Below are 23410 nucleotides of genomic sequence, written 5' to 3' on the forward strand. Positions count from 1 at the left end.
TTGGGAAGCATGGATTGATGAGGAAAGTAAGGTGAAAACTGAAAAGGTGAGATTTGATAAAAATTTGTATTATGTTCACCACCAAGCTGTTATGCAGTACAGTAAACAATTCATTCCTTTTCCTCGAGATAGAAATGAGGAGAGCTCATCTCATACGGTGATTTTGGAGATTTTGGGATTACTCTTCTTTTGATCGAAGGAGTTCGAGGGCGTGTGCTTCCAAAATTTTGTTTTCAACTGGGATACCGTTTGTGACTCGTAACCTCCCTTCGGGAGTGTAACTTTATTTTCCTTTGTTCTTTCTTTTATTTTTAACTTTTTTCTTTCTTTGCTTTTGGCTTCTTGGTGTTTTTTTTTTTTTTTCGTCTTACTGCTTGGGGGCTATCTCAGCCTCCTTTTCTCCCTTATCAATGGAAAATTTTATATTTATCAAAAAAAGTGAAAAGCATCTATGGTTCTGTGGACACCTCCATCTCAGCTCAGTGTCCAACGTAGTGTCTGCATAGTTACTCTTGGACAATTCTAATGGTAACCGTCTTTCGAGAAAATTCTCAAGTCATTTTCCCCCAGAAGTTTTTTTTTTTTTTTCTTTTTCCAACAATAATTTCCTTGCAAAACAACCACGCACAAGGAATTTCTGACCAAATGGCCAAAAGAGGCAGATGTACCTCTTGAGCTAGATATTGTGTGCAGGTTGATAAGACATGCACACTAATTTTTAAGAGATTCACCATACCACAAGCTCCTATACTTGGTGCTTTAAAGCCAATGCTTCAGCCTACTTTAGTGGTGGAAGGTTTTTTTTTTTTTTTTTTTTCCCCCTTCTGCTCAATACCCCAACAACAATTGACTTGCACGAGTTAAGCATACAAATTGTGTTTGTCCTAAATCAAGATCAAGATCGAACTCTCTCTCTCTCTCTCAATATAATTGAGCCCTGTGATAGTAAAGCCTAGTGAACAAGGCACTTTTTGTAATCAATTTCAAAGACTTACAGGCGGTGAATATTTAAGATGAATCGTGATCCCGAACGTGTCCCGCTCCTATAACAACATTGGGTGTTTAGACGGCACATTTTTATTGGACATGCACAGTTTGGTTAAGAGCTCTAGGTGTTTCAAACTCCAACAAAAACATGTCATGGAGACACCTTACCTTTATTATAGAAACAGGACACCATATTGGATCCTTTGTCATTTAAGATACCCTCTGTGCCAAGCTGATGATACTTTACTTGACCACAATCTTTCCTAAGACACTCATTAGAAAATGAGCTAAAAGTTCTAATTCTCAACATCTAAGTAAAAAACGTTCAATTTTTCTTCAAACCATGTATTATCTTCAAATTCCTCAACCAGTAGAATAAATTTTAAGGGAGTAAAAAAATAAAGAAACTGTCAAATACCAACAGAAAGTAAAATTATCAATTTGATTTATGTCAAAACTTGATGTCAGTCAATGGTTGTAGTCATTTAAAGTTAGTAGCTTCCTTTGTTTATGGTCCTCGATGAACAGGGAGAGGGGTCTTCTGTGGGCATGTCCATGAGAAGTCCCCTACTTCAGTAAGCTTGTGAGTCGTGACATAAAAAGTATCATCCTCACTCAAGGATTTCTCAATTTCCTAACATTGCAAAGCACGTGATGCTATGAATCGACGTGATTAAGTTGATCTGATCATCATACTATCTATTGATTGTATCAAATACAAGTTGGAGTTTATCATTTCAAAGACATCAATTTTGATGCCAATTTATAAATGATAATTGAGCATTGGAGAAGATTTTGTCAACGTCACGACTTCAATGTATTATTTAATGAATCATGACTAATTATAATCTGACTTGAAAATTTTCACTCGGTCAATGAGAAAAATGCACAAGAATACAGATCTTTTTCTTTAGGTATCCCGAAGAAAAACATCTATGGTTCAATGCACCTTCCACATTGATAGAGTGAAAATTTTCAAGTCATGAGTGACACTCATTTCATTTGACTAGAAGAGTGATTTATTCTTGGATGTTTTCCAAATAATTAGAATTGACATATACCCGTTATTCTTGTCTATTCTGATTTTGATTTCATTTATTTTATAAATGGAATCGAAAATCTTAAAAATACGATGATTTCCAATTCTATGTATGTACGTAACTCAGGATCCAAGTCACAAACACCAGTACGTAGTACGTACGGAGAAAACGAGAAAAAAATTCTAAAAGGGAAAGAAAAGGTTCGTGACAAATGGGCCCCGCTGTCCCTTATTGTACGATTCCACGTGGTCAATAATCGAACTACAGAAACTTCTGTGACGCATCAGCAATCGGTGATCTTTTTCGCGCCGTTTCTAATGGTGGTCAACGGAATAATAAAGGTCGAAACTCGAGATCTCCGCGAAGCTGAAAGAAACCCAACACCAAGAGTGGTTTTCAGAGTAGTCCAAGGGCGTATTTTTACTGTTTTTTAGGCTGTTTACAGGGAATGGGAAGTATGGGAAACGGAAGGAGAAGCTACTCTTTGAATCCGACAGACTACAAGCTCCTTGAAGTGGTTGGCTATGGCGCCAGTGCCACTGTTTATAGGGCGATCTTTCTTCCTTCCAACGAAGTCTTCGCTGTTAAGTGTTTGGATCTCGATCGATGCAACAGCAATCTGGTTTGTCTCCTTCGTTCTCTATTTTTCTGAATTCTAAGCTGAATTACGCGAGATCCCGTTTCGATCTCAGGTTTTTGGATTGATTGGGAACTGCCATTCGATTGTTTTGATTTTACGTGTGCTTAAAAATTAGAAAATATGAGATTTGAGATTGAAAGATTGTATAGTTGTGTTATTGGGAATGGGAGGCAAGGGGGATAAGCATTGCTGAATTTCGATTCAGATAGGGAGAAAAAAGGGAGCTTGCATTATCCAAAGCTTTGTTATTAAAATTTCATTATCAAAATGCAAACTTTTGTAGTTTTGAGTATCAACAATTGGAATTGTAAATGAATGACTAAGAAAGCATGTTTTGACACAAAGAACTAGTAATCTGATTACGGAAGGTTGAGGACTTCTTGAAAACTAAAGAATTTTTTTTATTAGTTGGAAGCTCTAATTGCTTTCGTGTTTGGGAATAGTATAGAAAACCCATCTTCAATATCTAATCCAACTATGGTTTTTTTTTTTTTTGAAGGATGGCATAGGAAAGGAGGCTCAAACAATGAGTTTAATAGATCACCCAAATGTGATGAGGGCATATTGTTCATTTGTCGTTGAAAGATGCGTCTGGGTAGTAATGCCGTTCATGGCAGAGGGCTCCTGCCTCCATCTCATGAAGATAGCATATCCAGAAGGATTTAAAGAGTTAATAATTGGTTCAATTCTTAAAGAAACTCTCAAGGCTTTGGAGTACCTCCATCGACATGGGCACATCCATTGTGATGTTAAGGTCGGTATCAAATTGAATCAATCCCTTAGTAATCTAATTTGAAAAGGATAACAATACTGATTGGTTTAACGATGTATGTCTTTCTAGGCTGGAAATATCCTGCTAGATAGCAATGGAGTGGTAAAGCTTGGTGACTTTGGTGTTTCAGCTTGCATGTTTGACAAGGGTGATAGGCAACGTATGAGGAATACTTTTGTAGGAACTCCATGCTGGTAAAACACCAACTTTTTCCTCAACAGTATTCTATTTTCTAACAAGTGCTTTTCTCTTCTTCTTCTTCTTCTTATATATTTATTTTTAAAAAAAATTCTACTCTTATTAGTGATTTACATGACTTAAATTTTTTTTATGGTTTGCTCTTTTTTCCATTTTACAGGATGGCTCCGGAGGTGTTGCAGCCTGGAAGTGGATACGATTTCAAGTGAGTGTTGATCAATCTATAAAACCTAGAGCATGATCGGAGAACCTAGATTGCGCCTTAGGTTCATATATTTATTGAAAGCTAAATTTACCTAGAAAATTCCTTCATTATTTATAAATTATCATTGTGAAACATTAATATTTTCTTCTGAACAATTTTGACTCTGTTCAAGCAAGTATGTATACGAAGAATCCGTGTAATTTTTTTTTTTTTTTGCTTCTATCAAATTCTTTACTGTAAAGGCTTTTACTTCTGTGTATAAATATTTTGTAGACGTCATTTACAGCTAAAACACCATTGGAAGCAACAATTTGGGTGCATGAACCCATACATATATGGTTCGTGGTTGTATGAACTTTGTCCCTTGACGGTTTCTGCACCCACCCAAACATTTGTTTGTATCTCATAGGTGTAATTTATTCACTAGTTGGCTATGCTGCTTTGTCTCGCTGACGCTTCTCTCTATCTTTTTCACCATCTTTAAATTCCTTATCTTCAGTGATGATCTTAAACCATCTGTGGTTCTGGTTTTTTTTTTTTTGAGAAAATATTTGGCGGTTTACTTTTGAGTCCATCTCCGACTGTGCGAAAGTTGTTCATATACAACTTTAAGTTTGTCCTTATCCTTAGGAAAAAAGAAGAAGAAATCCCTTGTTTCATTACATTTTAACTTCTATTTTGTTGGGTTGAGCCCACTATATTTCTTGAGAAATAAAACAGGATTACATTTATCAGAAGTTCAAAGAATGTTCATATGCAATGCTTACCTTCATCAAAATTTTCACAGAGCTGATATCTGGTCATTTGGGATAACTGCACTGGAGTTGGCTCATGGTCATGCTCCCTTTTCAAAGTACCCTCCAAAGAAGGTATATACATCACTGATGAATATAGAAAGCTTATGATAGTCGACACATAGAACACAGTTGGTAAAGCTTTCATGCAACTACTGTGCCAAAGCCTCTAACTTGTCTCTACTCTCTTCTGGCCGTAGGTTCTTCTAATGACCATCCAGAACGCTCCTCCTGGACTAGATTATGATCGAGATAAAAGTTTTTCCAAGGTATTACTTGTCTTTTTGGCCAGTGAATTGTTGAGAGGATCAACTATATCTATGCCATTGTTGAGTTGTTTCATCTCCTTTTTCTTCATTGACTAATATACAATGTATGACATACATGAGGATGTGGATCATCTGATCTTTATATGTCCTATAAGTAGGTTTAAAGTTTCCAAGTATAGGTTGCAATGTTATATGCTATATATTATTAATGTTGAATAATGTTCTAATTAGAGGATTTCCAGTTGTAATCAGTCTTTTAAAGAAATGGTTGCCATGTGCTTGGTGAAAGATCAAACAAAGAGGCCAACAGCAGAAAAGTTATTAAAACACTCTTTTTTCAAACGTACAAAACCTCCAGGGCTTTCTGTGAAGAATCTCTTGGTTGACTTGCCTCCACTTTGGGACCGCGTGAAAACCCTCCAGGTTATCCACCTTACCCATGTGTTGTAGAGTTCTAACATTGTCTCGTACTGATTTTTGGTTAATAATATAGAGAGCTTATTACCTTATTGCAGCTTAAGGATGCTGCACAACTAGCTTTAAAGAAAATGCATTCAGCAGAACAAGAAGCAATATCACAGGTTAGATGTACTTATCAAAATTATTTTAGTGTTTGATCTGATTTGATTCTAACATTCTCAGGGAGTGTATTTATGATGATTGTGTCTTCCTTTTCAAGAAGTCTTGGACTATTTGATGTAGCTGTGTTTTCCATATATGGATGAATAATTCCATATATAATTCATCCATATATCTAGTATTCTTTATGAAATTGACCAGTTTTAGTTGCTTTGAATAATTTTAGTTATTGTAGATAGTGTTTTCAAAGGTGTGAGGCTCATTAGAGACATCCTAAAGCACCAAACACACACACACACACACACACACACACAAACGTAAAAATAGCCAGGCATAGAAATTGTTAGATTAAACAAGTTATCATGACCTCCTTCAAACATCCTTAAGAAATGTTGTTTGTCATGGGTTAAAAGCTTTTCTAGTTATATATTATGAATTCAAGTTAACTTTACTTGTATAAGGTAGTAGTCTCGATCACAAAAGCAATTTGAAATTTTGGGAAATCCTATTCACTTGATTTAAGTCAAGAAAAGATCTAGTGACCTTCAAAGCTTTCTGGATTTCATGAATGGAGAACAATTAGAGGCCAAAAGTTGAATCACTGTTATTTTCCCACACATTTTAGGGTCAGCTAATCAAATCCTGTTCCTCCAAACATTTTGGGCGAAGGCTGCCTTATCCCAAACATTTTTTGGTCAGCTGAACAAATCCTGTTCCTTAATTAATTTCTTTCTAGAGCCATGTCTTCTTTTCCTCCAGAGATTGAAAACAGTCTGAAGAATTGTCTGGTTATATCCAATCGGGTTAATCAATTAATTTCCTTTTGTGAATAGGAATCTGCTAATTTTGCATATGTAAATAGCATTCTTTTGGTTCCCCAACTTTTAAGGATTGAAGATTGAACGAAATCTTAGATTTGATAGTTTTCCTTGCTAAGCCAATTTTAATAGCTTTGCAGACCAGTGCTGTCTGATTGTACAACTGTAGCATAGATTGACTTATGATAAAAAATTGTGTCCGTTCCTATGTGCATTCAGTTGTTATGCACTTTACCATATTTTAGGTGCTTTCAAAACCCCATACCATGTAGTTTCCAACCTTGTTTTGTTGTATCCTTACTCATAACGATTTGCATGACAAGTTGGTGTCTAAATTTTGTTTTGTGGATAGGAAACTGTATTTTCTAAATATCTTTTGGATAGTATCCATTGTGTCATACCATGTCTCTCTTTTCAAAGAAACCCTAAATGGAGTATTTTTATGCTTGTGGTGACTGGTCTTATAATCGAGTTTTTGACACTTTTTGATGTTTTTTCTTTCAGAGTGAGTACAAGCGAGGTGTAAGTGCATGGAACTTCAATGTTGAGGATTTGAAAGCCCAGGCATCACTGGTATGTCATATTTGCATTTTCAAATATCTATGTGGTATATCCTCCTCAGTTTACCATTCTAATTGGACAATTTAGAATCACATGCCTTGTTGGGAATGGTTTGCTGATTTCACCAGCTTCCTGTAGGTTCAAGATGAGGACGATGTTCCTGGAATAAAGGAGGAAGATGAAAGCACGAGATTATTTGCTAATGATAAGGTTAACCAAATCTTCTAACCCCCTTAGACCTTAAAGAGTTCTTATGCTCTCCCTGTATACCAAGCTTAAAAACTTCTATGTTACTGTTTGCAGGATGCATCTACTTCTAGATCTAGTTTGGAGAAATTTATTTCTATAAATGACATTGATTGCAGGTAGACCTTTTATAGGGCTGATTGTATTAAAATTATCTGTACTTTGGTGCTCTTTCTTGTTCATTTAAAATTACGTCACTTCATACTTTCCATCTATGATTTGCCTCACATTGCTTATTATTTTCTCACATACTTTGCTTGCAGAGGAAATACAAGTTGTGCTGAATTGTCATCTGCTGAGTCTATGAGTGCAAAGGCGGAAATTTTAGAAAATGGTTTACTTGATTCTGGAAATCAAGAAAAAAATGATAGATATGAGAAATATGGATCAAGTAATGAGCCAGTATTGTCAACATCAGACAAGGACATGGTGAAAAGCCATCTTAAAAGTCAAACAGGAGAAATCCGCCAGACTCAGAGTGGTCCACTTGTGCCTAATATAGTGCTTAGCCATTCATTATCAGAAATGGGGCGTATCTCTGAACGGTATGCTTTGGTCCTTCATTTATACATTTTTCTCTATCCCACCAAAGTATGACCGTTTGAAGCATAGTAACCAAGTTCGGATTCAGCAATTTTTGGGTGAAGTTAGTGCAGTTAATTTGGATAAATCGGAGAAAAAATTTCAAAGAACATACAAATGATGTTTTTTGGTCTCTTCCCTCAAACCTATCATTTTTTACCGCCCTAAAATTTCTATCTATTCTTGAGATTTGGAGGTTGTAGAAGATAAATGTTGAGGTTAAAGGGTAAAAATTTCACCAGGTTCTGTGATTAATCCATAAATTGCTGATTAGTTCATCAATTTGTTGATTTAATTGGCTGTAAATCCACCCACCCCAGGCCCCAGTAGGTGGTAATGGGAAAGCCATTTGAGATGGTTTGCTCATGAGCAATAAAGGCCGATTACATCACCAATTAGAAGGAATATGCAAGTTAAAGGTTTTATGAGTGCGAGAGAAATACCAAAAACAATGTGGGTGGGTAGTGACAGCAAATATTTAACACACTTGCATTGAAATAAAATTGTGAGATAAGGCTTTCATGATGACGATGTTTGATTGTTTCAATGAGAGAAATAACGTACAAGAGAGGCCAAACCGAGTAAAATACCTAAGAGATGACCTTAGTAACTGAAGAGAAAACCGGCTACAGATAGATCTCAGAATGATGTCAATGAGTCAGGATGCAGGAAGGATTTGGGAAAACCAGTGAATTCTCTTCGTAATAGTTTCAGTAGGATGGCCTATCCTATTATTAGCATCATTTCATTGTAGTAGTGGTAATCCAATCCATGCTGTTCATGTGAATATGTTCTTGTAATCCTGTATAGACTATTTGCTAACAATGTATATACTTCATAATTGAGCTTTTATGACCTGGACTTGTAAAGGTATGTACTCAATCACATTATAGATTGATCACGAGAAGCTGATAATTGCAACACTCGAGAAATAACCAATGTGTTGAACTAATCAAAACCAAGTTAATCTAAACGTCTTGGCTACATACACAAGCATTTCAGATTGTTGCTAGTTAACCATCATGAGTAAAATACACACAGAAAAAAAGGGTATCTCATTGTCACTATGTGCCAATGACTGATACCAATTGAACTAGAATGTCATTTCAAAAATGAGCATCTGACCTATGGATAGGGTGGTAAAAGCTGAACAAAATATTTTGAGTGGCAACATTTTCGTATAGAAATTCACAAAATGATGATTCGAGTTTTTTTGTTTTTTGCATATTAATATTCAATAGGAATGACCTAATCGGTGCATCAAGTTCCTTAAGATTTAAGGTTTGTCATCTTTTGATTTTGACAAATTGAGAGTTGGAAACAAGTTTGAAAACTGGATCTCACAAACCATGCATGAAAATGGGACTAGGGGATTTCACTAAGCACTCCCTAAAGAGTAAGAAGAAGACAAAAAAGTTACATGAATTTAGTGAGAATAGGTCTGAAGGCACTTGAACTAACAACAAAAGACATGGCTTTTAATATAATTGAATGGAGGAACATGATTCGTTCAATCAACACCAAACTTTTGGGACAAGGGTTTGATGCGGATATGATCCTGGATTTTGCAAAGATGAGTGAGAGAGAACAATTATAGATGAATCGAGTTAGATCATGAAGAGCAAAACCAAAAAATCTTGACAAGGACATTAAAAATAAAGGTGGAGGAATTATTTTTAGAAATTGCTAATGAAGATCACATAGGGCACTTAAAATTAGAAATTACTAATGATTTTCATCATATTTTCTGCACTTCTAATTGTTATCAGGCATGAGAGTGAAAATCAACTAGCAACAGAGAAAAGTAAGTGTGATATGCGAAGAGCACCCAGCTTTAGTGGTCCATTGGTTCTTCCTAAGCGGGCTTCTGCAAACAGTTTGTCAGCTCCCATAAAATCTTCAGGAGGTAATTGTTGCAATAAAGCACTTTCAAATACACTCTCCTTGATAAAAGCAGCACATATGCGTAGGAAACCTCAAATATTGATTTTCCTTGTTATACAGCATTTAGAGATTCTTTGGAGGATAAATCAAAGACCAATGTGGTGCAAATAAGAGGCCGGTTTTCAGTAACATCTGAAAATATGGACCCTCTAAAGGTACATCTTTATTCATTGATCTTGCCCTAAAATATACTATAATCACTAATGAAATATGTATGACTGGATATTCCATTACGTATAGTACCAAGAAGATTTTCACCAGTTAATATTCATTCCATAGAAGGTTTACTATGAATATTTATGGTAACTTCTCTAGTTCCTTTTTCATGTATTAATATTGTGGTTGCAGGGGTCAACTTTAAGAAAATCTGCCAGCATGGGTAATTGGCTTGTTGATTCTAAACAAACGGTTAGTCTACTTGCTTCATTATTCTTTATTTTCTTTGTAGAGTTTCTAACAAAAAAACAAAAATTCTGCACTAAACATTTACAAAAAAGAAAACATCCCTTTCGAAAATAGTTATCCAAGGGTTTCTACTTGTTCGTATGCTGTAAGAGAGGGAGGGGAGGGGGGGGGGGGGGGGAGGGGGGCTTGGATGGTGAAAGGCACCTTATCATTTGTTAAGAAAAAAACATAAAATGTAATTTTTTTTTTCCAGTTACCTGTTTTCAATATTCTTACGAGGAAAAGATAAATTGCCTCTCTATGTTAGATCAAAGAGGTTTGAAGAAATAAAAGTTGGGGGCACTTTTGTCATTTGAAATTAAACATGGTAAAATATCAGTTATCAAGGAGGCACATCTAAAATTTTCAAATATAGGGAGGCATATCTAATTTCTCTAATGATGAGGGAGATAAGTTAAAAATACAAAATCAAAATAAAACAAAGGGAAAAAAAACATGGATGTGAACATGCAAAAAAAAAAAAAAAACATGCTTGCATTCCAAGAAATATTTTCATAAGCATGAATATCTTCAACCACTATAACTAACTTACTCTTCCATTACTTTATTTTATTTTTGGGTTGACAAGATACCTGTTCAATTATCATTGGATTCTCTTTCAACGTTTTGGTAATTTACTAATAAAAGATGTTCACTGTATTTATGAATGCATGATTTGTTTTGCCCATTTTTAAAACCAGAATCCCTGCTATATAACCTTACCAATCTCATTTTTAACTGTTTTCTCAGCCTATCAGTCAGTCACCCAAGGAAGTTAGTAACCGTGCTGTACCTTCACTTCTCATGCCTCATCTTCAGAATCTTTTCCATCAGACCTCATTACAACAAGTAAAGAAGGAATAAATTGATTCCCCCCCTCTTTTGTATTATTTGTTGCCACGGGAAAATTTATCAGATGGAACAATAGGTTAGGTTGTAAAACTCTTGCTGTTCTAATACATTGTTTGGTTTACTTCCAGGATCTCATAGTGAATTTGTTGAATAGTTTGCAACAAACTGAGGTAGTAGATGGTGAGTGGAAGATCTCTTACATCGTGGTTCATTCTAATAATTAATGATATGAGAGTTTGATTGACACACTAAAATGTGTTTCAGCTTTTCAAACTGGAAATTTGCCTCCATTACCTTTCAATTCAGATAATGATGCAACTGTAAGAATCTTGTTTATATTCTAGAGTTTTGGTTTGTGCTATCAATGGTGTTGTAATATGGCTAATATTCTCCTGCCTCATGTTTTCTGCAATAACAATACCAAACAGCTGATTTCCTATAAATAGAAAGACTGCTTCGTTGATCTACCTGCATACAATCAAATTGGTTCTCTGATGTAATTTTTTTCAAACCTTTGATCGTTGTATATCCTTTTGGAAGGGAATTAGCCTCATAGCTTCTTATTCTTCTACATTCTCTATGAGCTGCTTGGACTAACCGTCCTTTAAAGATGGATCTTGCTTAGAGACAAGAATTCAATGCTTGATTGTGCAACTGAATTTTTTTCCATTCATCTTCTGCCGAGAAATTCTATTTCCTCTTGGAAGATTTTCATCTTTTGGGCAGAAGAGTCTTTTGTACAGTTCAAGTGCTTTTCTGAAAGCTTATAGATACTCGAATATCCTTCTGTCAAGGGGTGATGGGTCTGTTGCTCCTTGTTGTAACATTGTTTATAATTCTAATAAGAGCTAATGCATCAAAGTAGAATATTTCAGATGCATTAGTTTGAGAAAAAGAGAATTCAAATCATACGTCCCCCATTGACTTTCAAAAGTATGAACATGAGAATCATTTTTATATTTGTTTGATTGAAAGGTTACATTATTGATTCCAGTATATATTTGAGATGGATATACTTTTATTTAAAAATGCTTCGCAGAATGATCTATAAAACAATTGTTACAGTTTGATTTCTCAAACTCACAATTGATACAGTTTGAAGATTTTTGAATTCTTGTAAAATAGTTACATGTATTCTTATATGGCCATGGTCCTGACTATATTTGCAGATACAATATTAATATCAGATCAAACAACAAACTATTTTCTCAATATTCTTTATAAACATTGTATGCTAGTTTTGACTGCTTTTTCAAATGTAGACAGAGTCTTTAAGTGAGTTTTTCTCTGTCAGATGTTTCAAAGCTGAGCAGAACTGTTGGGCCCTTTTGTTTCTAAAGCAGGCTTTCTCTTTTCATACAGTTTGTAAATATATTCCTTGAAGATTTTTCTGATAAAAATTTGTTATTTCTTGAAAAATGTGCTTCATAGCCATTTATAAGCTCCTCGGTGTGGATAGTGGACTGACTGGTATTGCTGATGTTTTACTATTAACAAAAAATGTGTGTCCATTATTTTGGCAGGTTGAAACAGCTGCCACTGAAAGAGAGCGATTATTGCTTCTCAAGATTTTAGAATTACAAGCCAGGTAGGTCATTATAATGTAAATCAAGTCGCTCGTTTTATCATTATGTTTCCGTCTTCTCAATTTTGTTGCCCCCCGCCCTTAAATTTCTCTGGAAGAAATAGAACTAAGAATTTGGATTATAGACAAACGAGTATGAATTATATTTTAATATTTTTCATCTTGTTTTTTTCTCCATTCTGCAGGATGACAAATCTAATTGATGAACTTACTGCTGAAAAGCTGAAACACATGCAGGTAAATTTACTGAAGATGGGTTATATCTAGTTATACTTGCTCTAAATGAATAACATACTATTTAAACTTTTTGTGGGTTAACTCATGGACATGCTCCAATACAACATTATGAGGATCGTAGGGTATCTTGTGTTACTTCGTAATTTACTTTTTTGGTTTCAGAACTTGCATGGATTAATTTGTCTAATTTTTACAGTTACAACAGCGGCTTAGTGTTGCAAATGGAGGGGAAGGAGAATGGATCAGAGAAGAATAAGTCACTTGAAAAATGGAATGCTGTAAAAAAAAATTGTAATCATAATAATTCTTGTAAGAGAGATGTTATTGCCATGCCAACTTTTACTAATGCCACACCATTTCCTATGTAAATCACCAAAGAATTGCACCCAGTTGGGGTGGTCTTAGGGTGTGGCAATAGCAGCTCTCTTCTTTTAATTCGCCAGCAATGTCCCTAATTTCTTTACTTCATCTTACTCTTTCAGCACCTGTAGAAAGAAGCGGATGCAGATCTTAGCTCCTTGGATCATACTTCTTAGCTATTTATTTCTCAGATGAAAATAAGCAAATGATCGGTTCCTTTTTCATTCATTTGGGCAAAATGGAAATGTGCTCACCCTGATCTGATCAGTGAGCGAAATTTGTTGTACTTAGTTGGCAGTTTTTTTTTAATCAGTCACCTGACCTGGAATGTGGATGCGGTGGTCACGGCGGTGGTGTATTATATTTATGTTTGAACATATTATTGGTATTGGTTTTTTGTTGCTTTAAATTCCAATTTCTTCTTGGACATAACTGTTTACTCAACATGCAACTTCTTGTTGACTCTGCACAGCAAACTTTACATTTTTATATATTAATAATTATGTTAATATGTTTTGTTGACTGGCCTAATTGGTCCTACTTGATGGACATTAATCTGAGTTGAATTTCAGAGTTTTAAAACAGGTTTAAGAGTGAACTGCTGAGATGGTTCAACAGATGGCTGAGATTTGAAACTGTGAATCCACCGTGCCTGATTAGCAGCTTCACTTTTCCTTTTTTCCCATCTCTCTCTCTCTCACACACACACACACGCGCGCGCACACACACAAATATCAAAAGCTGCTAACGACATCCACTGTTTAAAACTGTAAATACTACGATCATAACCACCTCCTTTGACCAATATTTTATCAAATACCTTTGGAGGGAAAATTATAAATAACGTCTTTCTCTACTTACTACCAAATGATCGAGTGATGTCAAAGGTTCAGTTCCAGAGGAACTAAGGCACAAACTCTTATTGCCAATATATCACCTCAATGGTATCAGACTTGTCTTCTAAACCACAACTAAACAATGGTCTTCCAAGTTAGATAAGGTGCGCAAAGGTGTTAAAACATGTCAGATTTTGGAAAGCTTAAACCATGATTACAAAATGTTATTAATATAATCCAAAATTTATCATTGATTATGTAAATAAATTCTGCATCATCATCACATCAAATCCATATCTAAAATAGTAGTGGTCTGCCAAGCAAATCATGTTCAGTGTTTTATTCTATTGAAGTCATGGCTTTCACTATCTCAATCCATGTTCTTTTGGTCCAAGCTGGGTTATCTAATTCGTTATTAAAGTATCAAACCTTGAACTGGTTTGAATTGAACCAATTCTCGGTTAGGTTTGCTCTGGGTTTCTATAATATATCAAATCTGACAAACCTTGTCATTTTACATTGGGAAATGCTGAAATCACTTCCAATGTCACATCAGCACAGTGTTGACCACAGCGTGGAAGGAAGTCAGTTTAGAACAACTCCGTCTACCCCTACCAATCTGGTTCATTATTCATCGGTGAACCATGAACCCAAGTTGAAACTGAGTGAATCCACGAATCAGGTAACATAGGGTCCATGTCTTCACAAATAAATCTGTAAGATTGATTAAATTGTTTTTGTTTAGTTGGATATACTTTCAAAATGTTCCCAAGTACTATCTATTCATTTCCTTTGAAGCAATTATTATCCATATATCACTGCAATAGCAAGACTGAAATTTGATCATGCCGAGTCAAACCCGAAGGCTTGTCCGGCTCATTGATATCCATTCAATGGGCTATCAATGGGCCGGATCCAGACTTAATTATTGTAAATTTTTTAATAGGCCCGGACAAACTCAGAACCCACATGAATGTCCCTTTTATTCCATCTGTATAAACGTACTTACGTACATACCACGAAATTCCAAACCGCGCCACCTATGTAAAACATCAAGAGGTGAGGCTAGGTGGCACTCCCTTAGGCTGCGACATCACTCTTTGCTGTCGCAGTGCATCGGCCAATTTGCAGTGGGCGTCCTCACCTTCCCCTTCCATTGATTTAACATTTGTTTGTTTTAAGTATTTCTCGTAATCTCCACTGTTAATCTGTTTTTGCAATCTCACGCTTCCAGGTTAAGGTTTTGGGGATTATTAAAGAATCTTGTTCTCGAGGTTTAAGGTATTTAAGGTATGTCGTTTTCCCGATTTCCTTCTGTTCAGATCCAAAGTTATGTTTTTTATCATAAATTTCTTCGTATCATGCCATGCAAATTGATGTTGATTTCGTCTTCTTTGTTGGAGTATTACGTCATGTAGTCTGTAATTAATTCCATTTTCACGTCTTTATCCGTCTTTTTTTGGTTTTAGGAATGATGGTTTGGATTATTGGAAGAAATCTCGCATTTAATTTCTAAGGTATGTTTTTCCCCAATTTTAATCTTGTAATATTCACCACTGAATTTTCAATCAACATCTTTTATGACAGTATGGAGACCATGTTGTAAATCCTAAAAATAAATTTGATAGTTGTATTGCTTCTGTGTAAGCCTATGATCGAGGTCTTTGTAGTCTTTTGTTGATCATCTCGACGACTTACTAATTGCATTTGCCTATTAAAATAAATAAATTTGGTAGTCATGCATATTAGTTATTTTAGTTTCTTTACGATGGATGCAAAATTGATTGCTTTTATGTTTGTAGGTGTTTCTTGCAAAATAAGACCTTGAATCACAATTTCATTGTAAAAGCATGGTAAGTTCTCACCGACACTTGATCATAGCCATAATGCTTCCTTTGAGTATTCAGATTTGCATCTTGTTGATATTCTAGAATTGGAATCATTTAATGATTAAGGATTTTTTTTTTCTTTCTTTCTAGAATTACATTATTGGAGCTTTCAAGCCACCATGTAACATTTCAATTACATTTGCTGATGGAAAAACTCGCAAACAGGTATCTATTTCAAATCTTTAACTATGTTGTACAGAAGTCCAACTTTATTTTTTGTGAATTTTCGGCATCATTTTGAAAGGAAACAAAAGTAGTTTCATGAGTCCACTGATAATAAAAGTGTGTGTGGAAACTTTTTCTTATCTGTTAATATTGAGTGAATGTTGAAATATGAATGAAGAGAGCAACAAAGTAATCATTTTTCTTTTATGGAAGCATGCCTGTCATACTGCTAATTAATGTTTTAAAAACCACAAAAAGTTTTTTTTTTTGCTTCTGTGAGGCAAGGTAGAAGAAGCCTTGATGTGGTACATTAGTGCTCAGTCCATCACGCTTTCTTGTATGTTTTCCACAGGTTTCATTAAAGAAGGAAAATGGTCAAACTGCAATGGTTCCACTTTTCCAAAGTCAAGAGAACCTTGTCGGGGAGGTATTGTACTTGGCGTTATGGTTATGAATATTGACAAATTTCAAGTGCATGCATCATCAATGTTGTTAAATAGCATATGCGTCCATGCGACCAGCACATGCTGTTCGCACATGCGATTTCTAACCGTTGGACAGTATGCCATTGCACATGCTGCAAACAAAATTTATGACCGTTGGATGGTGTGCCATCGCATTCTACAATATGCATCACATATTATAGTATGTGATTGCATATGTCATCGTATATTTGTCAAATAGCATATTTTTGGATATGCGATGGTAGCATATGCGATTTTTGTTCTTGTAGATATTTTAAACTGAAATTGTAATATGATGTCTTGCCCAGGTTTCTATAGAACCAACTCAAGGGAAGAAGGTTGAACACAATGGTGTAAAAATTGAGCTCTTGGGTCAGATAGGTGTGTTATTATTTGCTTCTAATTCCTATACTAGTTCTTTGCTCGTTGTTAACCGTAGGATACTTTATTTTTCTTGTTCTTGCATGTAATATTAGTTGAATATATTTAATATAACACTGGAGAGAAGCTTGCTTTCCTTTTGGAAAATGAGTTTGCTGAACTATTTAGAGTTTTTTCTTACATTTTATTGTAAAACTAGAAGCATTGGTATCATCACAAATAGTTGACTTTATTACACTATTTTCTTTCTTTCTTTATTTTTTAAGTTATGTTATGTTCTTATTAGTAGAAGACTAGAAGCATTTCATTTTTTCGCAAATAGTTGGCTTTCTTGTGCTATTTTTTGTGGAAAAGATTGAATCAAACATGCATTTTTCATGTTTCTTCTGTGATACATATATTGGAAGCTGACGGGATCATGTGCAAAACATAAAGTTGTTTCATCACTGTCTGTCAGCAAACTGGTTGATATTTACCTATGTGGTACTAAATTGTCTCCGAGGACCCTTTAGATATTACCTTATTTATTTGCTTCAGTGTTTTCCATTTCCTTTCCTGAAACTAAATCATGTCTTTAATGTTCTCCTTGTCAGCCGGTTTTCATATTGGTTACAACTATTATTTTGCTAGTTTAATTGATTTGTTCTATTTTGTTTTTGATGGGTAGATTATTGTAATTCTCTTAGTCTAACATCCATTCAAAATTGTTTGTTCCGTTATTCCCTGAAAAAATTTCCACGTGATGTCAATATCCCCACTTGTTCCACATGCCATTTTTTTTTGTTATTGTTTTATCTGTGTTTCATGGCTAGGATTGTCTTTTTTCACTTGAATTTTGCCGTTTTGAATTTTTTTATCTACTACCTTTATGAACACTGGGATAAGTATAGTACTAGTCCTGACCAGTGCGTCTATTAAGCAATTTACACATCTTAAGCATTCATATAATATTTTATCCATCTTGTGCAAAACACACCCATTGGTAACTAATGGGACCTTCATTTCATGTGCATGTGAATGGACCCTTGTTTCTGCTATACTTTGTGTGCTTCTTTCGACCTGGTTTCATATCTTTGGTTTTACTTGGATACTAGGCAATATTTTTGGTACGCAGCACTGTCTCAAGTCTCGACTTCTATATTTCAGTCTTTTTTATTTATTATAATTCTTTTGGCATTATAATTATGTTATTCTTGTTTTTCCCCCTACCGATTTATTGTGGATGCTTTCAGTCATTAGTCAAGAATGTCTACAAATTTTAATCAAAATTTTATTTGCCTTTGCAGAGATGTACTTTGATAGAGGAAACTTTTATGACTTTACCTCACTCGGTGAGTGCGTTTCAGCTTGGGTTCCTATACTTAGAGTGATCAATAAATTCTCTAATTTTGTGGCAAGTCATCTAGTCAAATGGTTGCTGCATTTGGTTCTCAGGAAATGGATGGAAGTCAAAATGTTTTCCTGGAAAATTCTTGTTTGGTTCTGGTTGTTATAAATGGAAAATGGCAGAAATGGAAAGCTGACTTCTCATATGGGATCTGGATAATTGAAAAAACTAGTTTTAAAATCCAAATGTAGTCATTTTTCATTACTGTCCTCTGAACACTTTTCATCAATTTGGAAGGTTGATTGATTCTCCAACAAATTTCCCTATGGCATAAATGGGTCTTGTCGACCCACAATCCAACTTGACCCAAACTTATATATGGCAAGGGTTGGATATTAGGTATACCCCAATAGGCAACCAAGTCAGATATGGTTTGGAGGGTATTGACTGGATTGAGCTAATGTTGAATATGATTCCAATCCTAGATCCAAATCCATTTCATTTTTGTATGAGTTAAGTTTCCTCTAGGCTTCTTTTAGTACACCTATCTGGTTTGGTTGAATTTAATATGGGTGGGATATGGATTCAGGCATTAGGATCTGAGTCAGATCCAGGTTTTTGTTTGAAACAGAAAAACAAAATGTGTTTTCCATCCCTTTCTTGATAAGTGACCATGGGAAACCACCTCCAGAAAAATGAGTTTCCATAGGAAGTGATTTCCAGCGAACTGGATTCAGCCGGTTCCTGCAAGTTCTTGCTTCTTTACCCTTCTATATTTTTTACCATCTTCATTTTTGTTCTTGTTCTCTTCGTTCTTATTATGCTAAACATCGCTTCTTGTATTGATTGCCGTTCTCGATATGAAATGCTATTACCATCAGTGTCGATGACCATTATTTTTCCATTCAACTAGTTATTAGAAAGTATCTGGTTTTATGATGGATCTAATTTTTATAATTGTTGTGCAGTGCGAGAACTGGATGTGCCTGGAGAAATATACGAAAGGAAAACATATCCATTTGAATTTTCTAGTGTTGAAATGCCATTTGAGTCATACAATGGAGTGAACGTAAGGCTTAGGTAGGCTACTAATTAATCTATAAATCTTGCTGGTAAAATATGTTTTCTTGTTCTTTTGTACTAGCCATTCCTTTGGAATTTGTATTTGTTTAATATCTATACATCTTAAGACAATTGAAATAATCATCAGCTTTTGATGTGAAATCTTATTGAAAGTTTTTTTCTTGGTCGTAATGCACTTGATTTTCGTATAGATTCAGTTCAATCAGACTGTATGCTTTTGGTCCACCAATAGGTTTATCAAGAGACTGTTCATGGTATCACAAGAGATGGCCATTTGAATAGTGCATATTCATGTTTGATATTTTTAGATTTTGCTTTTTTATTTTTTAACCTTTAAAGAAAAAAAACAGAAGATTTGGAGGGTATCATCAACAGAAAATTCTCTATGACACATTATTATCCAAACCTCCTTTATTCAAATTATGCTAGAAATAGAAATGATTGAAAATAGTAGACTTAATTTACTCTTAAATCCCATTTTCATCACACTAGAGCGAGGCTTATTTGCTGGATTGAACTTATTGCTCCACTCAATTAGCTGGTCAAGCTTTATATTCACATGGTCAAGCATGGGCTTAGGCTTTGCTTGCCTTGTGGATGTTTTTATCTTTGTTTCTTGGCAAGTTTTGAGGTGCATTATTTTTTCCGTACATCATATATAATGTTATTATTTCTTTTTAACTTACTTTAATTTCTAATTTTAAAACGATCATCCATAATTCCATGAGTTCTAGACATTAATTATGCTCTCCTAGTCAGTGGAATTTTTATGTGTGTGATATAATTAGTTGTTAACTCAAGTGACTTTTTCTTGCAACCGTGCAGGTATATTCTGAAAGTGACAATAAGTCGTAACTATGTCAGCAACATTGTGGAATACCAGGATTTTGTGGTAATCTGTCTGTTCTTTTTCTAATAACTTTACGCTTGAGGTTTCATTGAATTACTGGGGTTGTTGCAATGACTGCACTACATTCGTCAATATTTGCTAGCCCCTCTTTTGGCTTGGAATTTTTGTAATGCCTTGTGGGAAATCAATGAATGGAGAAGAGATCAAGAACAGATGCATGCATTCCATCTACTATATTGTGTTGTAAGGTGCAAAAGTTGATACTGTACGAGTAATACATGGTTCTACATATAATGATGTTTCTTTTCATTTTTCCATGCATTTTTTGAACTCTCTATATTCTCCCTATTTTCTGTTCTTTTGGTATGAAACATTATAGATGCTTACATACTCCCTTTATATCATTCAATATTCAGGGCTGTTCATGTTTCCGATGCTTCATATATTAACCTACTGGATGTGGGGTTGAGGATTGACTTAAATGTTGTTCCCTGTTTGAGTTGTGTTCATGTGCCATATTTTAAATCATCTTTTGTCTGATATTGAGAAGATAGAGGACTACTCTTGGAGGCAGAAATATATCTTTCTTTTTCTGTTTAGCTTGTTAAGCATAGGCACACATACAAAAGCATGGATATGAAATGAAGTAGGGGAGGAATAATAGTGCTATATGATTTTAAAGGAGATCTACCTTTGAGGATGTTTGACCATTAGTTCACCAATCAATTATCCGTGGCAGTAAGAGAAGCTGATAAACCTATGCGTTATGGTGGAACTAGAAGGCTGGAGACCATGACTTATAATTTCATGGATGTTCTACATAAAGATCTGCTTTCAAAAAATGCAATGATATCTGCTTCTTAGATGAGTCTGATCATTTATCATAAATAGCTTATTGTTGGAGCTTCTGCTCCAATACCTCCTCTTCTTCTTGCTTTCTTTTTCCACTAAGTTGCGTGACCCTAAGACTTCCTCTACGATCTTATGTATATAGGAGATTGCTCTTTTTAAGTTCTTTTCTTGCATTGATGTCTTATTTCTGCATCAGGTTCGCAACTACACACCGCTTCCACCAGTCAACAACAGCATTAAGGTCAGTGGAGCTTTTATAGCATTAATGATGTTCGCAATGTTTATAGCTTCTAGCAAGTGAAAAAGTTGTGCTAAACAAAATTTGCTATAACCCTTCTGATTGGCATTAAATTATTTTCTTATATCATATGCTCATGAGTCAAATGTGTTGAACCAGTTTTGTCATGTTCACTGGTATCTCAGTTGGCTACTTCAATGACCAATCCCTTGGTTACTAACAATTTGGCAGCTTCATTGAACTGACTGAAGCATTTCGTTTTAGTTCTTGTGGCATACCAGAATGCATAATTTCTGACTTTATTATATGTTCTTTTGTTTTAGTTTCTGTGCAGTCATGCACAAGAATCTGTTTATTACTTAAGCTTGTCAATCCTCTGTCCTGATATTGATACATTGTGTAGATGGAAGTTGGAATCGAAGACTGCCTACATATCGAGTTTGAGTACAATAAAAGCAAGTAAGTCACAATATATCTCATTCTGAAGCGGTAGAATGCACATTTAATGAATACTAGAATTATGGGGGTCAAGTTCAAAGTGAAGATTGCCGTCTTTGTTAATTGAAGTTTAAAATCCCCAGGTACCATCTGAAGGATGTGATCATAGGCAAAATATATTTTCTTCTTGTAAGAATTAAGATCAAGAATATGGAGCTTGAGATTAGACGTCGAGAATCAACAGGGTCAGGCCCTAATACATATGTAGAGACAGAGACCCTTGCGAAGTTTGAGTTGATGGATGGTGCTCCAGTCAGAGGTATATCCATCTGAATATCTTTGGTGCCTCAAATAACTATTTTGAAAGGCATAGATTTCATTTTTCACAGCTTTATATGATATAGATCTATTATTTGTCGAATCCTAATGATTTACTAAGGGCTTGTATTCCGTTTGATGTACCCCACCCATTTGATGGGTCCAGAGGAAATCTTAATAGGCAGAAAACATATATATGCATGGGATTGTTGAACTCATAACTCCCACGCAAAAAAAATTTGATGAGATCAGATTTTTAGGTTTATCTGATGGAGTCAATTTCTGGCCCTGGTCCTAAGGGGAGGACCCACAGATGGTGGGTTGACCTACACATGATCATGCAGGCAAAGACCCATGTAGTCCGTTTGAAATCAGGCTACGTCATCAAACTCACATCTGTTTTATGGCATTAATTTTTCAACTAGAAAACTGTTCATTTGTGTGTCTATTTGTGCATTTGCAGGGGAATCTATTCCAATCAGACTGTTTCTGAGCCCTTACGAACTGACTCCAACATATCGCAACATTAACAATAAATTCAGTGTTAAATATTATTTGAACCTTGTTCTTGTGGACGAAGAAGACCGACGATATTTCAAGCAGCAAGAAATCACAGTACTCCGCCTTTTGGAAACATCTTGATAGCTCAGCTTAGAGTTTTCATAAGGCATAGGGGGTAGGGGTTGGGGGATCTTAGTTGGCCTTGTATCACCTTAATGAATTGGTTGGTAGGTTTTTCAAAGGAAAAAAAGAAAGGTTTCATATCTAGGGTTTCATTTCATGACTTGAAAATGGAAGGAAAAAAAAGAAGAAAGGTTGGTTTTGACATGACAGAACAGCATGGTTGATTATGAATAGTTGAAAGCAGTACGTTATGGAACTCTCAAACTCTTTTTTGGGTAATAATTGTGCTTTGTACTGTAACATTCTTATGCTTTTGTGGGGAATAATTGTTTCAACATGATTCCCTTTGTCCTTATATTCTACTCTGTAATTTTAAATTTCAACAGGTGCTGCTTATCCAACGATGCATCTCTGGCCCAGCCTTAAGTCCTAACTAGTGTTAGTAATGCAATGTAGCTCACTAACTTAAAACCTCAATTCAAAATTTTAATTATTTTTTGCCGAATCTGAGTTTTTCCAAGCAATCTAGAAGTCTATGTTGTTGGATTTGCTAATTTGATTGTCCATGTGTCTAGGTAACAAACTTGATAAACTAAAGGAGTTTTTGTTATAAAATTGCAACAGGTCTGCCCAGTAAATTTCTCAGATAGCTCTTTACTTGTACCAATCCTAAGATTCGGTGCACCTAAAATTTGAAATTCCCTTTGCACCCACTTGTTATTTTTCCTCCCCCTTTTCATTATTGTTCTTCTTCTCCTCTGGCCTTCGCCTCTCTTTCTAATTTTTCTTTGCATTCAACGAGGATTTCATGATAAAAGAATCAACATCTTAA

General features: G+C 35.1%; 2 protein-coding genes across 7 annotated transcripts; both read left to right on the top strand.

Annotated features, from left to right (window-relative positions):
• The first annotated feature begins 2130 nt into the window (after positions 1–2130).
• On the top strand, positions 2131–13633 carry LOC147389981 (serine/threonine-protein kinase BLUS1-like). 5 transcript variants are annotated; one of them, XM_086417684.1, is made up of 22 exons: positions 2133–2649; positions 3167–3421; positions 3509–3633; positions 3798–3842; positions 4630–4711; positions 4837–4905; positions 5158–5328; positions 5421–5486; positions 6807–6875; positions 7002–7073; positions 7167–7228; positions 7373–7654; positions 9461–9597; positions 9696–9790; positions 9984–10043; positions 10830–10928; positions 11060–11111; positions 11196–11251; positions 12455–12519; positions 12702–12753; positions 12950–13031; positions 13236–13633. In XM_086417684.1, exons 1-21 carry the CDS (start codon positions 2476–2478, stop codon positions 13007–13009), a joined length of 2148 nt encoding a protein of 715 aa, XP_086273810.1. In that variant the 5' UTR covers positions 2133–2475; the 3' UTR covers positions 13010–13031; positions 13236–13633. The 5 variants fall into 5 exon arrangements, 3 of the variants coding, with proteins under 3 accessions (XP_086273811.1, XP_086273810.1, XP_086273809.1); XM_086417683.1 differs by having other exon boundaries at positions 12950–13633; XM_086417685.1 differs by lacking the exon at positions 10830–10928 and having other exon boundaries at positions 2131–2649; positions 12950–13633.
• A 1398-nt stretch (positions 13634–15031) lies between these two features.
• On the top strand, positions 15032–22933 carry LOC147389982 (vacuolar protein sorting-associated protein 26A). 2 transcript variants are annotated; one of them, XM_086417491.1, is made up of 13 exons: positions 15037–15230; positions 15419–15466; positions 15752–15802; positions 15929–16003; positions 16356–16430; positions 16776–16848; positions 18135–18179; positions 19144–19255; positions 20084–20150; positions 21157–21201; positions 21602–21657; positions 21780–21955; positions 22418–22933. In XM_086417491.1, exons 3-13 carry the CDS (start codon positions 15800–15802, stop codon positions 22594–22596), a joined length of 906 nt encoding a protein of 301 aa, XP_086273617.1. In that variant the 5' UTR covers positions 15037–15230; positions 15419–15466; positions 15752–15799; the 3' UTR covers positions 22597–22933. The 2 variants fall into 2 exon arrangements, with proteins under 2 accessions (XP_086273618.1, XP_086273617.1); XM_086417492.1 differs by lacking the exon at positions 18135–18179 and having other exon boundaries at positions 15032–15230.
• The last annotated feature ends 477 nt before the right edge of the window (positions 22934–23410 follow it).

Source organism: Akebia trifoliata, chromosome 12 (genome assembly GCF_017979445.1).
Source record: "Akebia trifoliata isolate Shusen 1 chromosome 12, ASM1797944v1, whole genome shotgun sequence".
NCBI classification, from domain to species: Eukaryota; Viridiplantae; Streptophyta; class Magnoliopsida; order Ranunculales; family Lardizabalaceae; genus Akebia; species Akebia trifoliata.

What these genes read in the sequence shown, in the direction of transcription:
- LOC147389981 (XM_086417683.1), top strand. Translation starts at nt 2,476, where the DNA reads ATGGGAAGTATGGGAAACGGAAGGAGAAGCTACTCTTTGAATCCGACA. An exon ending in GGAAGTGGATACGATTTCAA is followed by an intron (nt 3,843 to 4,629) that starts GTGAGTGTTGAT and finishes AAATTTTCACAG; the next exon opens with AGCTGATATCTGGTCATTTG. An exon ending in AACAAGAAGCAATATCACAG is followed by an intron (nt 5,487 to 6,806) that starts GTTAGATGTACT and finishes TTTTTCTTTCAG; the next exon opens with AGTGAGTACAAGCGAGGTGT.
- LOC147389982 (XM_086417491.1), top strand. An exon ending in AAGAGAACCTTGTCGGGGAG is followed by an intron (nt 16,431 to 16,775) that starts GTATTGTACTTG and finishes TGTCTTGCCCAG; the next exon opens with GTTTCTATAGAACCAACTCA. An exon ending in TGAGCTCTTGGGTCAGATAG is followed by an intron (nt 16,849 to 18,134) that starts GTGTGTTATTAT and finishes TTGCCTTTGCAG; the next exon opens with AGATGTACTTTGATAGAGGA.